At 39.6% G+C, this 21453-nt stretch overlaps 1 protein-coding gene across 1 annotated transcript in view; it reads left to right on the top strand.

Annotated features, from left to right (window-relative positions):
• The window catches only part of EDIL3 (EGF like repeats and discoidin domains 3), a 389354-nt gene that overhangs the window by 207800 nt on the left and 160101 nt on the right, over positions 1 to 21453 (top strand). The window contains exon 5 of the mRNA XM_027827522.3: positions 6834 to 6947. Coding sequence (XP_027683323.1) covers positions 6834 to 6947 — 114 coding nt within the window. The remainder of the gene's footprint in view (positions 1 to 6833; positions 6948 to 21453) is intronic.

The raw sequence follows: 21453 nt of genomic DNA, 5'->3' as shown, positions 1-21453 counted from the left end.
CAAACAAAACACTCCCCTTAGTGTTTTAACATATCACAAAGACGCCATACAGCATTTCACCAGGCCACTTAAGGTATGTCTACCCTGCAGCATGAGCCCAGGATTTGAACTCAGACTCAAACCTACCTTCCCCTTCCCGTCTACATACAAATCACATTACCCAAGGGCTTGGATCCAGGGGCCCAGGACCTCCGGGGATGGAGGGGCTGAGCCTGAGTCAAACCAGGACACTATTGCTTTGTAGTGTACACATAGCCCCACTGGATTTGTGCTCTGGGAATCTGCCAAAAGTATCCTGCTATCCCATGGGCTGACTTTCTTTTTCCTCTGGACAGTCACATTTGGTGGGCAGTCATGTTTTCCCACACTGCATCATGAATAAAGAGCTAGAGCAGCCACATTTCAGGAGGGCACTGAGAAGTTTGGGATACGGTTGGTTGCACTCAGGTCTGCATTCTGCGGTCTGGATGCTGGAGCCCTGAGTTCAGGCCTGGCTTAGAAAATTCTTAACCTAGGGTTGACTATCAGTGTAGAAATTCAAGCCAACCCAGGGTCTGCTGACTCAAGTTCCACTAACCTTCGGCTTCCACTGCAATGTGGACATACCCAGAGTGTTGTCCTACTGCCAGGAACCTTAGCACAATTGCTCATGCACAAACCTCCAGTCCCAGTTGCCTAAGGAGCAGCTGCACTGGGGAGGAGATTCTATCATGGGGAAGACAGCTTTCATTTGTGCTGGAGATTCCATCCGCACATCAGTTGTAGAAACTGTCAAGATGATGCCTTGGGTACCTTGACCCTGTCCTCTGTCAGTCTGGACCTGTTCATTATTTTGGTTAAACTGCTGTGTCTAACCCCCTGGTCCTCGACCTCCAGTGCAGGTGGTTGGCAATGTGTGCCATAATGTCCTTTTTCCAGGTTAATTACCACTACCAGTTGCCTACAACCTGGGTTCGGTCGCTGAGATCCAGACAACAAATCCAGTATTACTATAATCTATTATTGAAATGTATAGGGTTGATATTTGGAACTTCTTTCATGAATTTATGCAACACCATTTTGCTTCAGACCATTTTGACATTTGTCTAAGCAAAAAAGTTCTGTTCTTAATTTCTAAACAAGTTTTTGTTTTGAAATGTGTTAATTTATAGTAAAAAAGTTTTAAAAAGAAATAGACTGAAATAAAAATGAAACATTTCAATTGTTTCAACCTTTTTTTTTATTTTGGGTTTGTGAATTTGGACGGAGGTTGCGGGGGGGAGCTGACTTTTGTCCCAGTTCAAAATGAGAAAATGTTTCAAAGTCACAAAACTTTTCCTGGAATGGGAAAACTGTTTACTGCCCAATTTTACTAAGAATGTTGGAAACCAAAGGACTATTGCAACCTCCCTCTCAATGTTTAGCACTTTAGATGCCTGTAGTGGGTAGTGCTCATGTAGATGATTCTGAATTCACAATACTGGGGGCACACATATCCCATTAGTGTGAATATATAGGGGGTAACGTATATAGGGGGTAACGTACAGTTACTGTTTCATAGTGTGTGTGTCTTCACAAAATAAAAAGGGGAACCAGCATAAGCTATACTGCTATAAAAACTTCTATACATATAGAACTGTGTACATACTATAAGATTTTGCCTGTTAACTATATCTGTATAACTATACCAGCAAAATATTCCTAATATAGAAAAGGTCTTAAAGACTATGGAGTAGCCATGGGTTTACCTTGACCTTCAAACTTGTGTGACAATTATAAAGTGACTTGTCTTTGTTAGGATTTTACTTTGTGTTAGTTAACCTGAGTTAGGAACATACCTTTTCTCCTAGTAAAGACAAGCCAGTAACTATATATATAATGTAGGATTCTTGTTTAACAATCACAAGACACTGGATGGTTATTTTAATTGCATCTTTTTTAAGAACAATTGCTCTAAGAGTTCTAGAATTTTTTAAATTGCTCAAACATTGCTATCTCTTAATCATGGCAAGATGACAATGATTAATAGAAGATATTTCTATCTAAGAAGGAGAAAATAGACTTTAAATATTGAAATGCTTTGTATCATAATTAGCACTGCTGGCAATTTGAACAGAATCTGACCCCAATTTGTAGATATCATATTTCATTAAATAAACTATTTTTAAATGTTCACATCAAAACAATATAATGAACTGTAAATTAAATAACTTTTTTTATAATCCATGTTCTCATCTTAAGCACATTTAAGTTCATTTTCCTTTCTGTAGAAGCCTGCACTTGTCTCAGAAATGAACTAGTCTTTCTTCACGTCAGATGTAACTTTACACAGTCAATTTGTTTGGACTGAGGGGCCCATTGCCACTGGAATTGCTGAAAATATATGATAGAAGCTTATACAATATACACTAGCTGGCTCTAACTAACTGACAGATAGAATAATCAAAAGCCTCCATCTTTCCACACTAATCATAGCTAATTGCTCACTAGAGCTAGAATATGAGGATTAGTGTGAAAATGTCTGATACTTAAAATTCAAACTATTTTCTAAGTAAGCTCACAGACCACATGGAATATGTTGTACAGTCCTGCTTTTTTTCCTTCATATTTATCTATGAATGACAAACCAGAGAAATCCAAAATCTTGATTATCTTGAATCAGAAAAGCTCTTAAGAGGATAAATTACCATTTTTAATTCACCACATGAAAGAGTTTGCATTTTTTTTTCAGTTCAAGGTGACCTTGAATTTTTTCACAGAGGCATTAGCTTGTATTAAAATGATGAACAACCTGAAGAAAACATAAGAGTAATGGGTTTTGTTTAAAAAGGCAGATAAGTACCTAGTTAAATTTTATAAATACATATAAAGAATTTAATTTAGCACTGAGCAGTTTCTATTTTTTGGTCATTAGCCACTGACAGATTTTATTTCCAGGACAATGAGTTACTTCTCTCTCTTAGTAGGCTGAAATTAAGGTAATAATCTAGGGAACTTTTATTACTCCAATATTTGATCCCTTTATAGGCAGCAAATAATAAGACAAGAATGATATATAGGACCCTAGGGGTCATGTGCAACCATTAATTTCTATGTAGAACTCTGGAATTTGGCTTGTTAAAGGGACTGAGTGGCCTTCATATTGAACTGAAGACCCATTAGTATACACCTTTCCTTTAAAAGAGGAAAGATCTCCGGAGCTACAAACTTTGTGTATTTTTCTGACAGACTACAAAAGAGTCCAGGCATGGTTTGACCAACACCAAGTAGAATTAGCAATCTCCCTCACCTCCAAATTATTTTTGTGACTTAGTCCTGCCCTGAGTGCAGATGACTAGATGACCTCTCAAATTCCTTTCCAGTCCTACGATTCTATGATTTGAAACGTTAGAGCTGGAGCCAAAAGTATGTGCAAGTTAATGGCGGTAATCCTAGGGACCTGAAGAAGAGCTCTGTGTAAAAGCTTGTCTCTCTCACCAACAGAACTTGGTCCAATAAAAGATATCACAGTACCTCACTCACCTTGTCTCACTAACCATATCAGGAATAACTCATGCTCTTGATCCCTTCAGATATGTAGCTGATATGTTATCACTCTAGCTACGTGTAATTTTAAACATCTGTCAGGTTTGTCATGGATCTATATGCAGAACTCAAAACTCTAGAATGTTATATGGATTTGTGATGCTACCGAGATAAATTTTGTCTCATTAACCAGTGAAGTGCATGGAAACACTACAATGTGACATTTACAATGGGGAAAAACTGGGGATGTACCAATGCAACTGAGAGCAAAATCTGGCCCAACTGACATGTCATGCCTGTACAAATTTTATGGTGAAAGGTACTAATGCCACGTATGTTTTGAGTCACTGAAGTATAAGAACTCTGGCTGAAACTCTCACCACACCCAGACAGTCATTTAAGCAGATTATGTGTGGTAAAGCAGCGTTTGCTGGGCAATCAAACTTCTCCTGAGATTCAACTGTATTACAAAGCAGCTGCACAACAGAAGAGTTGAATGTTCAGACTCATCTTTTGATGTGATCCTAGTTGAGCGGCCTTGTCTAACAGGTTTCCCTAGTATAGCCTTCAGGTTGAAGCAGGAACATGGAACAATTTCTCTGAACTGTGAGATTGCTGTCCAGGAGAGATGAACGCCCGAGAGAACTGGTGAAAGGGCAGTGGTGTTCTAGATGAGGTTTTTTGCAAGAGGGTTGCCTGTGTGCAGTTTGGGACCATCTCTGTTCAAAGAATCAGGACTGGTGTAATTGTTAGAAATAAACAAATTATACTAAGAGAATATCTTGACTCAGTGTAACTGATTTCTGCTTCAACAGGAAACTGACCTGTATTGTTCTGAAATCTACCTACCTAACAAAAGAGGCAACAGAAGATTGCATCTGCCCAGTTTCCAAAGATGGATTCGAAAGTTCTCAGTTTATGTGCATAGCTTCAAAACATGAAATAGCCTATGTTATGAATTTTGAGTAGACAGCCACAGCCTCTGCTCAAATGCATTCATACTACCAATAGAATGTTGGAACAGTTAAACATGTGTTCAAGTAGTCAAAATGAGTGGTTTTGCCTAAAAAGTGAGAGGTTTCAGCAATGTGTATCACTTATATGCATACTTACGCTGAAAACGTGTGTAGCTGTGCTACATGTCATGAATACAATTTATTCATGGACTTACTGAAACAAACAATTCACAGGAACATACTTAGATGTATAGTCAACAGGGAGCTCTTCATCCTTTTGTGATTTGAGACATTTTTCATCTAGTTCAGCTCTAAATATGGTAAGATCCAAGACTAGGGAAATCATATGCGTCTGTGCCATTCTGGACATATGCAGAACATGAATACACTACACTCTTATTACTGTCTGTAATAAGGCTGCCTAAAAATCCTTTCTCTTTACAATTCCAGCAGCCTTATTTTCTGAACTTCTCATAGATGAAACCACATGGGTAAAAATTGAAGTTTAATATGGAAACTGGCCTTTATTGAAAGGAAGCATCTTTAAGCTTTCTGGTAAAACGGGTTTTGATTTGACCAAGTTATGACTCATTGAAAATAGCACTCTGCATATGTATAGTAGATATTGCAAGAGGTTATTTGCTAAACTAGATAAAAAGGGGTAGCTAAGGAAACAATGAATCATAGGCACAGGGGACTATTTATAGAAAAGATATCTTTAAGGCCCAAAATAAATTGGTTTATTAAGAGGTGTCACATTGTGTACTTTGTGAACTTTTTCTGGTGAACTAATGCAACCATTTTCTGCAGCTCTGCAGTTTACATTAGAACAGGGGCTCTCAACCTTTTTCTTTCTGAGGCCCCTCAAACATGCTATAAAAATTCCGCAGTCCGCCTGTGCCACAATAATTGGTTTTCGGCATATAAAAGCCAGGGCCAGAGTTAAGGGGTAGAAAGGAGGGCAATTGCTGTGGGCCCCATGTCACAGGAAGCACTGTGAAGCTAAGTTGCTCAGGCTTCTGCTTCAGTCCTAGATGGTGGGGCTCAGGGCCCCAGGCTTCGGGCCCTTGCAGTGGGATTTCAGCTTTCTGCCCTGGGCCCCAACAGGTCTAACACTGGTACTGCTTGGCGGACCCCCTGAAACCTGCTTGCGGCCTCCCCAGCAGGCCCCGAACCCCTAGTTGAGAACCACTGAGTTAGAACATGGGTTCTCAACTTGGGGGGGTCTGATCACACCCCATTTCCTAAATGCCTAGAGGGGAGAGGGAATCCTAAAACATTTTCTGTTGCAACATGGGTCACAATATAGAGAAGGTTGAGAATTACTGAGCTAGAACTTTCTTTCTGCACTCCCTGTCAAGTTCAACAAGAGTCGAAAGACACCTCTTCCCTGCTGTACCAAACTCTGGAAGCTCCCAAATAAAATTAGCTAACTACAGCCTTTTGAATTTAATAAAATTTATAAGCTACTAGATCAAGCTGTTAGTTCTTATTTACTGACTAAGTCATGCACAGAAAGAGAATTATTTAGACACTAAAACAATTAGATTGTCTATTAGAGGGGTTTTTTAATGAATTAAGATGAACTGAGAGACATTCTTAACTGGCAGCTATTGCTGAAAGAAAAGCAACAACAATTTTAAAAGTAGAATTAATCAGTTACTCTCTCAGAGCTAATTGGATTATTTATTTAGGGCACAATTTTGACATGCAGTATGTGCCCACACAGAGGAGAGGGCACAGTTACTGCTTTGCTTCCCTACATAGGCTGCCTGTTGCAGGGCAGGGTTACAGGACCAGGGGAGGAGGAGAACAATCCTCATGCAGCTGCTATTCCCCTCTATGCAGGTGGGCATGGAATGGGTGAGTAAAGAGAGAATGGATTAATCTTTCAATCTAATACTCTTTTCCAAAACAGAGGGAAAGAAATCTGCCAGGTATATGATGATGCAGATTACTTTTCCCAGAAGAAAGGGAGGAACCTCTGAGTCACTGTATCGTCCCTCATCTCCTCCTGGACCAGAACAACTATGCACTGCCCCTTTTTCAGAACTTGTGACAAAGCCACAGTGTAGCCCTTAATTCTGTTGTTGTTTAACAGGACATTTCAAGATTGTAGCATGTGTTTGTGCAACTAGGCAAATCTATATGAGCTTGATTGGATTTGATTGTTAAAATTGCTGTGCTTTGAACACATTTTGCACAATTTGCATTTTTGCTGAACATATGTTGACTGTCCAAAAATATGTTTCTGATACTAATATCAACCATATGGATCCTTAGAGAATGACTGTCTAATTTACAGTGCATGAAACAAATGCTTATTACTTCTTAAAGTGTTTTGCTAATGCTGACACTATGTATTTCCCACAGATGTAAATGAATGTGAAGCTGAACCTTGTAAAAATGGTGGCATTTGTACAGATCTTGTTGCCAACTATTCCTGTGAGTGTCCAGGTGAATTTATGGGAAGAAACTGCCAATACAGTAAGTATTGCAATTGTTTTACAGATCTAACTGTTTAAATTCTTTACTCGGTGCATTACAGAAACAACCATGTAATAGCACCCAGGATTCCACTATATCATTAATGTATGGGTAAATACAATATTAATATAAGATGGACAGGTTATGAAGTTGGCAGACCTTGGGTGCATTGTGCAGTACATGGTTTTTCAACCAACTTGAGGTGTGGACCTCTTAAATATGAACTGAAGGAGCCGCTTTTTTAAAGGGGCTTCAACTTAGTCTCCAATTTTTCAGGCACAGCAGTCAAAAGGGTCTACAGCTGTTGTCCTACAATGGGCAAAAGGGCAGGGGAATTTGAAAGAGCTGATAGACATAGCCCATAAAAGATATGTGATACTGGAGATAGTTGTTGGGTTGAAAATTCATTTGGCTATGTTTTGGGTGGATGAGATGATGCTTGCAGAGTGTGCAAACTGCTCTAGTACAGTTATTAATATTGACTCAACAGCCTTAACAGATTTAACAACTCTTGCTTCCTGTTTTCTTGGTTGCTTAACAACCCCAGACTCTCAGCTGTGAAGTGCATCCTAGTGTAGAGATTCAGAAAGTCTGAAATAGTGCCAGATGGACTACAAACCATCAGAAGATGGTCTCTAGCTATTTAGTGTTGACTGTCATGGTAGGAGAGCCTCCACAGTTGGGTCATATCCTTTTCAAAGGAAAATGATACAGCTGGCCCACTAAAAATGTGCTTCAGCATAGTTAATTCTTAGTAGCAGATAGAATACATTATTTTTTTCCAAATTCAATCTTTGATGTTGTTCCATGGAATTTGTGGAGGAAAGATTAAGGGCTGCACTATGTGTGTGAGGTAGATCATGTTAATGGAATCCCACTTCAAGCACCACTTATTAGATCAATAGGGTGGAATATTGTGATTTTCTTGTGTGAAGTGTTATATAAAAATTGTTGATAGATCATTTTACAGGGTACTTATGTAACACCAACAGACCCCGGTCGCCATCCAACCGGGGACCTCTGGAGCTTAGTGCATGAGCCTCTGTCACATGAGCTAAAAGCCAACTGCTTGTTAGCTAAGGCTGTAGAACAGACTCGTTTAACACTCTCTTGATCTCTCTAAGTGGTCTCAGTGCCACTAGATGGAACAGAACACCACACCCAGGAGGTATGTGGGTTACACTTACACTTGATAAATGGAGTAACTGGCACATTCTTTGGGAATTCATCAAGAGATCATATCTACCTTGTGGGGGGTTATCCTTCTGTGACGTTCCCCTCTGGTGTTATCTGGACCAGTGATCTGATAGGTCACTCCAATCATTGACTCTGGGAGCCAGCCTTACCCTGCTTCACTGTGAGAACCCCCGCTCCCGGGCTGTTCATGCACAGCCTCTAGCATGTAAGCTGCTCCCAGTTACGTGAGGGAGCACTTTTGGATAGCCACTGCTTGGATTGTGCAACCGAATGACACTAGCGAATATCTCCAGTCCCAAACACAACGCTAGGAACTTCCATCTTGCAGTGTCCAGTTATACCCGCTGGAGGCTGCAAGCTTATATGAGTTTGTCAATTTAACAAAGAAATTGATATGTACCAGGCTTGTTATCCCAAGGGGGTCTCTGACACACTTCAAACCAAACACACTGCTTCATGTAGAATAAACAAACAAATTTATTAACTACAGAAGATCGATTTTAAGTGATTATAAGCCAAAGCACAAGAAGTCAGGTTTGGTCAAATGAAATAAAAGCAGAACACATTCTAAGCTGATCTTAACACTTTCAGTGCCCGTACAAACTTAGATGCTTCTCACCACAGGTTGGCTGGTTGCCCTTCAGCAAGGCTCTCCCCTTTGATCAGCGCTTCAGTCGCTTGGTGCTGATGTCTGTAGTTGGAGGTGGAAGAGAGAGAGAGAGAGAGAGCATGGCAAGTGTCTCTCCCTTTTATCATGTTATTTCTTCCCTCTTGGCTTTGTCCCCCCCCCCCCTTCAGAGTCAGGTGAGCATTCTCTCATCGTAGTCCCAAACTGACCATGGGAAGTGGGGTGGCTTACTCGAGAATCCAACAGATCCTTTGTTGCTGCCTAGACAAGTGTCCTTTGTTCCTGTGAGGCTGGGCTGGGTTTGTCCCACACATGCCCTGATGAGGTGTGAACTGCCCCCTCTGCTCCTGGAGAGTTTTGCCTGGGCTTGTGTTAAGCCAGGAGGGCATATTTTCAGCCTCATAACTATGTACATTAAATTACAACCTATAACGTCACTATAACAACAATGCTCAGTGCATCACGAGCCTTCCAAAGATGCCTGACATGACAAACTTTGCACTGGATACCACACAATCATATTATAAGGATGAACATGGGGGTGCAGGGTGTTCCCCCGAAGGTAAAGAGAATCACACCTTCCTATTTCTTGCAGGATATAAGGATAAAGAACCATCACATACATATTTCAGGGATTTCAGGCCATATATGTGCAATGCCCTTTGCTGCTAAACATGGGACATCATAATTAGATAATAAAGGATGGATTTTTGAAGGGACTGTTGCTTTTTTAGAGCCATCACCTTTTATTCTACTTTGGCTCTCCTTGAGGTCCCAATATGTAGAAGTCAATGGCAAAATTCATATTAAGACCAGAAGAGCGGGACTGAAACTTAAGAGATACTCACTTGTGTTCTCTCATTGAGTGGCCCAGCTGGTTTCAATAGGTCTATTCACATAGGTAAGTGCTCAACAATGTGACTCAGGGTTCCATAGTCTGGCCCCTTGCAAGGAAATGTCTTGGGGAATTTAAAAGGATAACTTTGCTGGGTTAGGAAGAATTATTATAATGTGTATCAATTTATTGAGCACAAACTCTTCACAAGCCTGCTGAGTCACCTTGATGTAGACTTCCAAAAACACGTTCATTATGACTTAAAATGTGATTTCTAAAGAATGTGCTGGAACTGGTAGTGACAGAGATATGTAACAAAAAATTGTTATTCCCAGGATGAGAAAAATGCTTACAAACGTGTGTCTGTGTGTGTAGGTGAAAGGCTCACAGTCCTGTACTACAGGATTCTGTTCCTTATTCTCCTGAGGGAAGGGGAAGAGAAGTGCTGCCAATAATATATGTAGGAGGCAAAACCCAATGAGGAATATAAACCAAGTGTACCAAGAGAGAATGCAAAAAGAAACTGGAAAGCAATATAGTTGCTAACATCAACATTTATACTATGTATAATTTAAAAGAAAAATAAACATTGAGAATATGTTGATCATAGTACTGTCTGTAACTACCCGTAATGCTTCAGGTTACTTTATGGTAACATAAATGGATGGACAGATGGCCAAACACCTGTGCTGACTACAGATCATTGAATTATCCTTGTTTTGGGAGCTCACCACATCTTCCCTAAGCACTTAAACCCGTTTTAATAACTTTTAGCATTTGTTTGTGAGCTATAAACATAAACTAGCTTTAGTTCAGTTCATATTAAAACATGGATTCTTAGTAATGTACCAACATTATTATTGTGCACTATAGCAACTCCAAATAACGATCACTGTAGTTAAGGTTGCAAACACCCAATTCTATTATAAAGAGTTTTACTATGTTGTTATATCTAATTATGTAATTACAGGTAGTAATTACACATTCTAATTACATCATTATGCCTATTTACAGTATTTATGTAATTAAATGCTGTTACACTAATTATGAAAATGCATGATTACTGACTGAAAATTACCTCAGACAGCTCAAAGATTTTTTACCTAGATCATAGACTACCAAAAACATAGAAGACTGAGCAGAAAAAGACATATTATGTCATCCAGTCCATTTTCCTGTCAAAGTTGGGCTGTGCTCTAGGGTGCATTTTCTAGTGTTACATTTAGGTTGTCCCAGATAATGGGGCTTCTGCCATTTCCCTGGGGAGATTATTCCACAGCCTGATATAGTTTGATGCTAGGAAGTTATTCCTAAATTTTCTTTTTTCTAATTTCATTTTACCACCCTTAGTTATAGCTTCTTAAATCATTTCTTTCTGTCCTTCATGTTTACCAACTCTTGGATTTGTAGAGACTGTTATTTTATGCCCCAGTTCTGCAAACTGCTCAGTATCCATGGAGAGCCCAGTTCAAAAATCCCATGAGCTTTTCGTGGCAACTAATGTGATGGTAGTAGGAGGGGCAGGCTAGGCTGGAGTTGAGTTAGTGAGGCAATTCCTGCCCTCAGACTCTTCCTGCTGCTACTGTTGGTACGAGGGAGTAGCAGAGAACTTTTCAGGACTCGCACCCTACAGCTAAAAAGCTCTGTGGGTTGGGAAGAACAGACCATGCTTGTGCTGCTTTGGTGCAGACACCGTGGCTGATGTTGAGGAGCATTATTTGATGTGGTCTGTGCAGACTTAGTATGGAGACGGGAAAAGGGATTAGGCTAGGCTGCAGCCATACTTCTTCATGGCTCCATGGCTTCTTCATGGCTTTGCTGGACCTACTTCTTATTCAGTGTTTTGTTTTCCCCTTTAAAACACTTTATCCCTTAGTGCATCTGGATAGTTTTAAACTCATTCTGCTTTTCTGTCTTATTAGCTGCCTTTATCTTTTCCCTCCAAACTTACCTGATTTTGAAATCCAGATGGTCCTCATTTCTAGAAGGTGTTGGGGAGGAAAAAGAGCAACAGAGTAACATGGAATGGGAAGGCTCTGAAAGCCTCACAAAGATGTATGATAGCCCTTCAGTATGTTTATTCCCCGTTCCTCTCCCCCCAGGAATCCTCTGTGTGAGCCTACCTATGTGATCTCCCTGGAGTTGGGGCTCTAGATGATGTTAGGGTTGTAGTTAGAGAGCAATCACTGTCTACAGCATATTCTCTAAAGACTTCATGGGTATTCTATGGAAATCCATTCAATAGTTAATGCTGCTCAGATTATTATTAACATTATCTCTGTGCCTGAACCCCCTTCAAGAAAGGAGTTCTGTACTATTGTGTGTGGAGAACCATGCTGCCTGTGCAAATGAAAAGGCTGGGAAGTATGGAGAGAGAGCTGGCTCCACACAGATAGTCCCTAGAATTTAAAGAATTTGCCTGCAAATGCTCCATCTTCACAGGATTCAAAGGCTGAGTCCCTTTCTGTTCTATGAACTTTAAACCTCTACCATTTTGATTGCATCTTACCCACTAGATTTCTTAATTCCTCAACATTTGGTTTTCGGACATCTAGTGCCCTCACAGTGCTTCATTCTTTGAACCATTTCTTGCTTTTATGCTGCATTCTAGTAATTAATAGTCACTAGCTTCATTTAAGCTTTCCTGTTAGTCTCAAATTCTCCACAAGTAAGAAGCAGCTCCAGTTCCTTAGGTTGGAATCTCTTGCTTTCTGGATCACAAAGTTGTCTTATAGGCAATTGAGAATCTCTTTTAATTCATGTTTGGCTGTTTTTGTTACCTAACACGCATCTCTATAGCTAAAACCTCAATGAGCACTGAATTTGCAGATTTCAACACCTTGGAAGTTGGATCACACAGTTCGCCCTTTTTCTCCTTCAGTTGTGATAGGCTGCAGCAGGTGCTTATGATATTTTTTTCTTTTTCTTCTTCATTCTTTGTTCTCACCTAAAGAATTTCACCAGTGTGCTGTTACACTTACTGATTAACACTATTGCAAATCTCCCATAACCTTCAGTGGGAGAAGGATCAAGCCCCATCATTGCAAATATTTTTGACATATGCTACCACTCTTTCACTTTCTCATCTTTTTCTGTCTGTTAATAGATTACATTCATGTATATTGACATTCCATTTAGGACATCCCACCCAACTTAGCAGATCTTAACATCCATTATTTAGTGTCAGTTCTGATTTGTGTTGCTTGTTTTCCATGTTTCTTGTGTTTGTGGAGAGAGGCCCAATGTTTAAATGGGAATTTTAGTTTTGCCTTGGACTCAAAAACAAAACAAGACTTAACTCTCAGAATCTGATATTGAAACAAAGTCCTCCATCAGATGCCTCTGGGTACATTTTTACCATGCTGCTTTTGAACACTACAGAAATATCTCACTTTTGAAAATTCATTCTTCAGTACCTTGAAGTGATTAGGCAGTAAAGGATAGAATTTTACTCAGACACCTAATAGATACTCATTGTAAATTATTCAGACAGGCCCCCAGGACCTGATCGCACATTTTACACATTTAATTAGCTCTTTGCTACATGAGAGCCACTCATTTAATATGATCACTGAGGCACACCCTAACAGGGTAGTAACTTTCAAGTTGTGTCAATACTTCTATTATGAAGTAAATTCCATTTTCTAGCATCTATAACTTGGTTATCAAATTTCATTTCAGATTGAAGTTTCTCAGGAGAGGAGATTCTCTCTAGCTATATTTTCCAACCCAGCTCCTGACCTGATCCTCCATACCCATTGATCCCATGCTTTGTGGAGCCCCTTTAATTAGCTTTTACATTGTTGGCGGAAACATGTATTTGGGTAGCACTTCCCTCCCAACCTGAATTCTGGTATATCCAAGTCTGCTTACTGAAATGGAGGAACAACATGGCCCTGAATTTGCTAAGTCACTTTTCTATACCCTTACTGACATTAGACTATGCACTTTAGAATATGCACTTTAACAGCTTTGTCTAGTCAATAATGCACATTCTTTATGTCCCTGCAGAAACAAAATATAAATTGCGAGTAAAGACTTGGTTTTATATAATATAATATAATATAATATAATATAAAAGCCAGAATGTAGCTACAGGCTACACAACTTTAAGAATATAAGAATGGCAACACTGGGTCAGACCAGTGGTCCATCTAGCCCAGTATCCTGTCTTCTCACTGTGGCCTGTGCCAGATATTTCAGACAGAACGAATAGAACAGGGCAATTTCAAGTGATCCATCCCTTGTCATTGAGACCCAGCGTCTGATAGTTTGAGGTATAGGGACCACCATCACCACCTGACCATCTTGGCTAATAGCTTGTGAAACTCATTGCCATGGGATGTTGTGAAGGCCAAAAGTATAACTGGGTTCAAAAAAGAATTAGTTAAATTCATGGAGGATAGGTCCACTAATGGCTGACTGTGCATTGTGTGAAGAAGTATTTTCTTATGTTGGTTTTAAACCTGCTGCCAATTAATTTTATTGGGTGACCCGTGGTTCTTGTGTATGTGAAGGGGTAAGTAACACTTTCCTATTTTCTTTTTCCACATTGTTCATGATTTTGTAGACCCCTATCATATCCTCCCTTAGTCATATCTTTTCTAAGATGAACCATCCCAGTCTTTTAATCTCTCCTTGTATGGAAGTTATTCCATATCCTTAATAATTTTTGTTACCCTTTTCTGCACCTTTTCCAGTTTCAGTACATCTCTTTTGAGATAGAATGACCAGAACTTCACACAGTGTTCAAAGTATGGATGCACATTGATTATTACAACATCAAAAAACTAGAAAAGATGAAAAAGTACCTTCAGTGAAAGTATTAATCAATAGAAAGATAAAAGAAGAGCAACTTTACAGTTGAAATGTACTCAGCAAAACTGTCTTACTCAGAAGGAAGCTCCCTCATGTTTCAGCTATTAGACCTGTTGCTGACAGACTGCAAGACTTGGTTCAGGTCTTTTCTGTAGTAATATGCAGGTCACTTACTCAAAGAGTCTAGCCATGAAATAGGGTCCTCTGCTAACTGATTCAGTCTGCTCTAGTTTTTAACTACCAATCAGCAGACACACAAGTCAGAAATATGAGTAAGATAGTTCTAAAGCTCTGTAAAACTTTCATAAACTTCACTGAGATTTACCAAAGTTAATAAGCTTTTTGGTAAATCCAGGTTAATCCAGTATAAACTGTGCAAAATTTGGAGATTGTGTCCCAAACTATGCAAAACTCAACACCATTTTGAGATTTGCTTTGTATTTTGGAGCTTCATTTGGACTCAGAATTCAAACCAAACTGCAGAGAGTATAATGGAACAGGAAAAAAAATGGTTCACGTGCACCATCTGTGAATTGTAAATCACTGAGGGCTTGTCTCCACTTATTGGGGGATTGACGCGCAACCTAACATACGTTGACCGAAGGTATCTAAGTTGACCCAAGGTACATAGCTGGAGTTGCGTAACTTAGGTTGACTTAGCCCCGTAGTGTAAACCCTCCCTGAGCTTTTCACAGCTCCTGCCTGCAGCTCTCCAAAGATGAAGGAAATGCAAGAGCCTGCTGAGGCAAGCTTCACAACTCCTACTCACTTGACCAGAAGGAGGTTCCCACAAAGCTCCTGTTTCAAGCTTGGGGGCAGTGTTATGTAAGACACAAAGGAGGAATGAGAAATATGCTACCTGTTAATTCTACTTTAGTCTCTGGCTGAAAGTTCACATGTATAGCTATAATGTTACCAGAAAAGACAATTATTACTATTCAGTGCAGCAGCTGAGAAGTCACAAGAAACTTTTGGGAATTTCTCCACTAGCTAGTAGTTATTTGTATCTATAAGGGAAAAAAATTACATAATTTACCACAGGGTTATCTGCTCTTTGGTTATGACAGGTTAGGTACTGGAATAGCACAGTCATTGCCAATCAGATCTGAAATGTGATGGCATAGTTTTGTGGTGGCAAGCTGCCAGATAAACTGTTGTCCTGAACCTGCCAGCTGCCCTGTCTGGGTGACCCTCTGCAGCCTGGAAGATCAGTGTGTGTGGTGGTTTTAATTAAAGCAGCCACTTTCATTGAATCTCTGCTTTAAAGTTTACTGTTGTATTTTTTTTATGACAAATAGAGACCATAGTCTTTCTCTCATGCATTACATTTTAACTAAGACTCAGAATTGTACAGGCATGTTTTGACAGGAAAGTGGTATTCAAGTTTTTAAAAGACAAAGTCTGTCATAATATTTTATTATTTCATTTGCTAGAGGTGACTGATAGGATTGATCCTCAGTTCCAGTCTTTATCTATTATGGTAGACAGCTGTCAGCTTGACATATATCTATTACTGATGTTGTTTTCCGTTGCTAGTGACAAAAGTTTTAGAACCCATCTTGGCTGAGTTTTTCCCCCTGGCACATCCAACACCTTTGGTAGAGTATATTTGTACTATCACATGCAATTTTAGTAAAAATTGACTTTAAAAAAACTTTACTGTCTGAAACTGCTAGGCTGCTTAACATCCATTGAAGTAAAGCCACAGCAAATGTCAATATTTGTCTGACAGGGAAATCCTGTTATCCAAGTTTCACTTTCACATTTTTTATTGGAGTTGTGATGCTACATGGAAAATGGAAAATTTATAAAATTAATATCAATGTTACAAAATTGCAATGAATCATGCCAGACATGCCGTGTAAGGTGTCAGTGACGGTGTTATGATTTGCAAGTATGATAATCTTGTTTATATGTTTGTATCACCTTTGTATTATGAGTTATAGATATTGTGACAGGGTCGGACCAGATGGCTACAGGAGAGTAATAGAAGGCAGATATATTAGCCCCAGGTTAAGTAGGTCCCTTTTCCCTGGGTAAGGTAACAGGGAAGGTTCCAGAACAATCAGGAACCTTCTGGACACAATTAAGACAGACAGGGTGATTAAAACACCTGCTGCCAATCAAGAAGCTGCTAGAATCAATTAAGGCAGGCTAATCAGGGCACCTGGGTTTAAAAAGGAGCTCACTTCAGTTTGTGGTGCACGTGTAAGGAGCTGGGAGCAAGAGGTGCTAGGAGCTGAGAGTGAGAACGCGGACTGCTGGAGGACTGAGGTGTACAAGCATTATCAGACACCAGGAGGAAGGTCCTATGGTGAGGATAAAGAAGGTGTTGGGAGGTGGCCATGGGGAAGTAGCCCAGGGAGTTGTAGCTGTTGCACAGCTGTTCCAGGAGGCACTCTAGACAGCTGCATTCCAGAGGGCCCTGGGGTGGAACCCGGAGTAGAGGGCGGGCCCGGGTTCCCCCCCAAACCTCCCAACTCCTGGTCAGACACAGGAGGAGTTGACCTGGACTGTGGGTTCATGAAAACGGCCAAACTGAGGGCTGCCATGAAGCTCCAAGGTGAGCAAATCCGCCAATAAGCGCAAGACCCACCAAGGTAGAGGAGGAACTTTGTCACAATATATATAGTATATCTTTATTTCAAAACTTGTGCTGTGTTTCTGGGTGACACCCTGAGACAGAATGGCATCAGCACTAAGCTTGCTTGATGGTCCATCAGCTGTACAATGAACCCATTGAGAGAAGGCAGGGGCTACACCTATGAGTCAGCAAGACATGTACGGATAAAGGAAAGAAAAGCCACATGGCAAAAGTATAAAAGACAGCTGCATCTTCTCCATTCTATCTTCATTCCTGCTTCTTACTTCTGGAGTAACCTTTCTACAGACAAGCTCTGAACAAAGGACTGAATGACCCATCCAAGCTGTGGATGTGTTCCAGAGGACTTTAAAGCCAGCAAACTCACCAGTACTGCTAAGAACTTGATATATAGACTTTGAAGTCTTATGTAAGTATCCAATGACTTCACTATTTAACAACTCTCTTCTTGTTCTTTCTTTCTTTATAAGAAACCTTTAGTTTTGGATGCTAAAGGACTGGCTGGCAGTGTGGTATTTTGGGTGAGATCCAGACTGATATTGACCTGGTAATGTGGCTGGCCCTTTGTGGTTAGAACATTTTGTATACATGAGCACTGTTTTTAAGTAACTTCTCACTTTATTGAACCTATGTGCTTTTTGGGAGCCAGAGAACTGTAATACAATAAAGGGGGCTGTGTGATTTCTTTTTTCAGCTTCTTGATAATCAGTGTGGGGGATCAGGAGCACAGTTGGTAAATGGTTGGTGAGTCTAATTTCAGTGTTAGCCACCAGTCTTTGGGAGAATCTAGTCTCCTTTTTGCAGCCTGCCCTGACCTTGGCATTTTCAGTGAGGGCTACCCCAGGCACCCAAGGGACAAGAGTAATAGCACTTAAATAATAGTAAAAGCCTTTTTTAACTTCAAAATGCCTTATCTATACAGTGGTTCATAAAATGGGTATTTTTATGGTATGAAATTAAGCAAAACTTTGGTAGCAGCTGGGGTGAGATGTTTGGTTGCATGTGTTCCCTCTGTATGCCGTCCCAGCTCTGTGCATGTACCTGGCACAGCAGACCTCAAATGAACTGCCCAATGACCACAAGATCTGTTAAGGTACAAAGGCACCCAGCCAGGTTTATTGTCAACAAGGCACAGTACTAGTATCCTGCAGACTCCACTGGATCACTAATACATGTATTCCCGTAACAATGGACCAGCTCAGTGAATGGTGGGACTTTCCATTTCTCCCTAGGCTGGACAGACACACTCCCTTTGAGTTTCCATTTTATACATCAGTGCAAACAAGTTACGTACTGCCCCTCTGATGTAGTTAGTTGACATCCTCTGATGTAGCTGTTTACCACCCATCACCTTGTACCTCTCTATCCATCACACTGTCATCCTGACCTTATCATTCCTCAAACCAGGCCTTTGATACAAGGGCTTATGTTTCAGGCCCTCTTCCTACTGCAGTAGCTAATATATTGCCAACCAAGTATGGCTTGACTGAGGATCAGTTCACAGGTAAAATTTCTAATGTTATGTCTGTTAACATAAATAAGTTCTGTATTTCTGTTTTCCTAATATTTGTGTGCCCATGTTTTCTAGTTATTCTCTTTTATGTGTGCATATTTTAAAGATGCAACCTACGCACAGATGTGCTTAGTTACATCACAATGAGAGATGAGCAAATAGTGGGGCGAAAACATCTCCAAATATTTCTTTGAATTTGAAAGCAAATTTGAACACTCAGGTCTAGAATGTGTCCAAATCTTACTGTTTCTTCCTCCACAATGTTTCTAAGATCTGTCCTTTTCCATCTAGCTAACAACAAGAGGTTCTTATCAGCTCTCACATTGATTATGCAGCCTCCTTATACCTTATACCTATATACTCTTATACCTCCATGACACCCGCATCAACACCCAATCTCTCCAATCCATAAAAAATACAGCCCCTAAGAGTATCTCCTTTGATCCATCAATCTGACTGCATCACCAGCTCTAGAAGCCTTTTCTTCAGGTACAATAGTGGATGTTTTAAGTGAAATTCCATCCACTTCCATGACCATTACCAAGTTCATGTAGAAATATAATATAGAAATCCATTACAGATTAAACAACTCACAATAAATCTTTACTTTTTTTTTACCTTGAATTTTTTTGAATTTGAGTGAGAACTTAAGTCATATTCTAACTTGATTCCCCAACCATCCAAATAAGCTTGAAAACCAAATGAATTAAATCCAACTAAAATAGCACACATCACTAGAGTTATTTTCCATGTAAAAAATTCACCAAAGGATCTGAGCCAAATTCTACACTGACTAGACTCTATTGAATAATGAAGTAATAAAGAATTGTTCCTCCTACCCCCGCCCCCCCTTATTTTTCAACGTTGTCATCTTTGGAATCTGAAAAACTTTGGAGTGCTATTTTATGAAACCTATATAAATAAAAGGTGGGGGGGCGGGGAGAGGCCTGAACTATTTTAGTTACAATTTAACAAATAAGAGAAAACCTTGAGCATATTTTCATGCTAATCTATTGACACTGGAAATTGTTTCCTTCATGATAAGTGTCAGTGAAAATTGCTCTAAAATAGAATTCCATTCCTCTTCTCAGAATGCATGATATAATCCATACAAAGCCTTCTCATGTTCCACTGAAGTCAATGTCAAAACTCCCATTTACTTCATGGCAAGCAGCATGGGGCACATGTTATAAAATGTCCTTGAGAAAAGTGGATTAGTTTTAGTCAGACAGATAGAATTGTTTGAAGTTAAATATTATTTTATATTCAAAAGCAGAGCAATTATACCATTCACAATCAACAGTTACAGTTCTCAATGTCAAGCACTCATTTATTTGGATTTTGATGTAATTTTGAAGTCTTATTTTCCCTGCTGGTTATTAATGCTCAGTGAGAGGAATCATTATTCCTAGCACCGTGATGCTTAATTCTTTTTTGTGTCATTGTGTTAGTTTGCTTTGGGAGCCATTTATATGTGGTTTAGTAACATTCAGGGTCATAATTAGTGCTGTGAAACAATGAGGCCTATTGAATCAAGGTTCTTGAGGCCACAGAAATGTTTCTTTGGTATAATTATTGATGTAGCTCCCTTGTGTCTAGTGTTACTTGTGAACTTCTTAATAGGTGGACTATCAACACAGTGGGTGTAGTTACTCCTTCTGAGTCATCACAGTCTAACATGTCAAGGCCTACCTGTAAATACAGTTATTTTGGTTCATGGATTATTAACCATGAAAAACCATAACAGCTCCTCTGCCACTGTAGTTTACTTGGATGTATATTGGCTTCATACACTACAAACTATTATACATTTTTATCCTAGTCCATTAGGCATTGGTCTAAGTTAAAATAATTGCATATATTTTTTCCAGATATTAGTGGGAGTATTCTGTGAGCAGGATTTGGTCTCTGTTTTTCTGGAAAAAAAAACAACTGTAAATAGATACTAGCTGGCTTAAGTTTGGTGATGGGTTACAAAGGCATTCACTTTTAGGTCATATAATCAAGGTCTCTCAGCTATCATGTCTTTCTGATGGCTGAGTAAAATGAGTCTGTCAGTCCAAATAATAAATACCACTATTCCTGATAATCCACTAACAACAAAGGCTTATCCATGGAGATGTATGTAAAACCAGTCGGTATCTAAACTTCCAACAAAGCACTCAATAAGGAGCTCCCACACTTTAATTAAGGGAGAGCCCTTCTGAAATAAAAGCATTTTTAAAAAAAATATTTTCTTAATGTTCTGGTAACTAATTGAAGTAATATTCTTACTCATTATGTCTTGGGTATGCTTGCTTAGAGAGTCATATATGGGTTATTAACATGAAGGATCATAATTACTTCTATTGAGTCTATTAAGTTTAATTATATCAATGAACTGCACACTATTCACAGTTTGCAAGTGATACACAAAGAGGAAGAAAGGCTAAATTTCTTGAATAATTTATTCACATGATTAGTTTGGACAGTTCTAATCTGAAATAAGCTCTGGACTTCAACAATTTACAATCACTAAATTGTGTTCCTGCCATTGGATTTTATTTAATCTACTCAGATTATTTCAACATAGGTGATTGCCGTTATTCATAGATTATAAAAACAGATTATCAAGTCTGACCTGTATAACACAAGCCACAGGACTTCCCTCAATTAATTTCTGTTTGAAGTAGAGAATATTGTCACAGTTCAGAGCAACTACACCTGTATTTCCCCTTAGTGGTTCAGCAAGGCTTCAGGCTCCCTAGACATGGCCTTTCTTGGGGGGAGACCCGCATCTCACTCCTTTCTAACAGGGGTATTTCCAGACTGCACAGTGCCTTCAATATGTGATATCCTCAGCAGAGACAGGCTGCCCGCTTTCTTTCTTTTCAGAGATGATTAACTGCGTGACTGCCCACAGTTACAGCTACC

Source organism: Chelonia mydas, chromosome 5 (genome assembly GCF_015237465.2).
Source record: "Chelonia mydas isolate rCheMyd1 chromosome 5, rCheMyd1.pri.v2, whole genome shotgun sequence".
Classification (NCBI taxonomy): Eukaryota; Metazoa; Chordata; order Testudines; family Cheloniidae; genus Chelonia; species Chelonia mydas.
The sequence above is the reverse complement of the archived record's forward strand: the minus strand, read 5'-3'. Positions and strand labels throughout refer to the sequence as shown.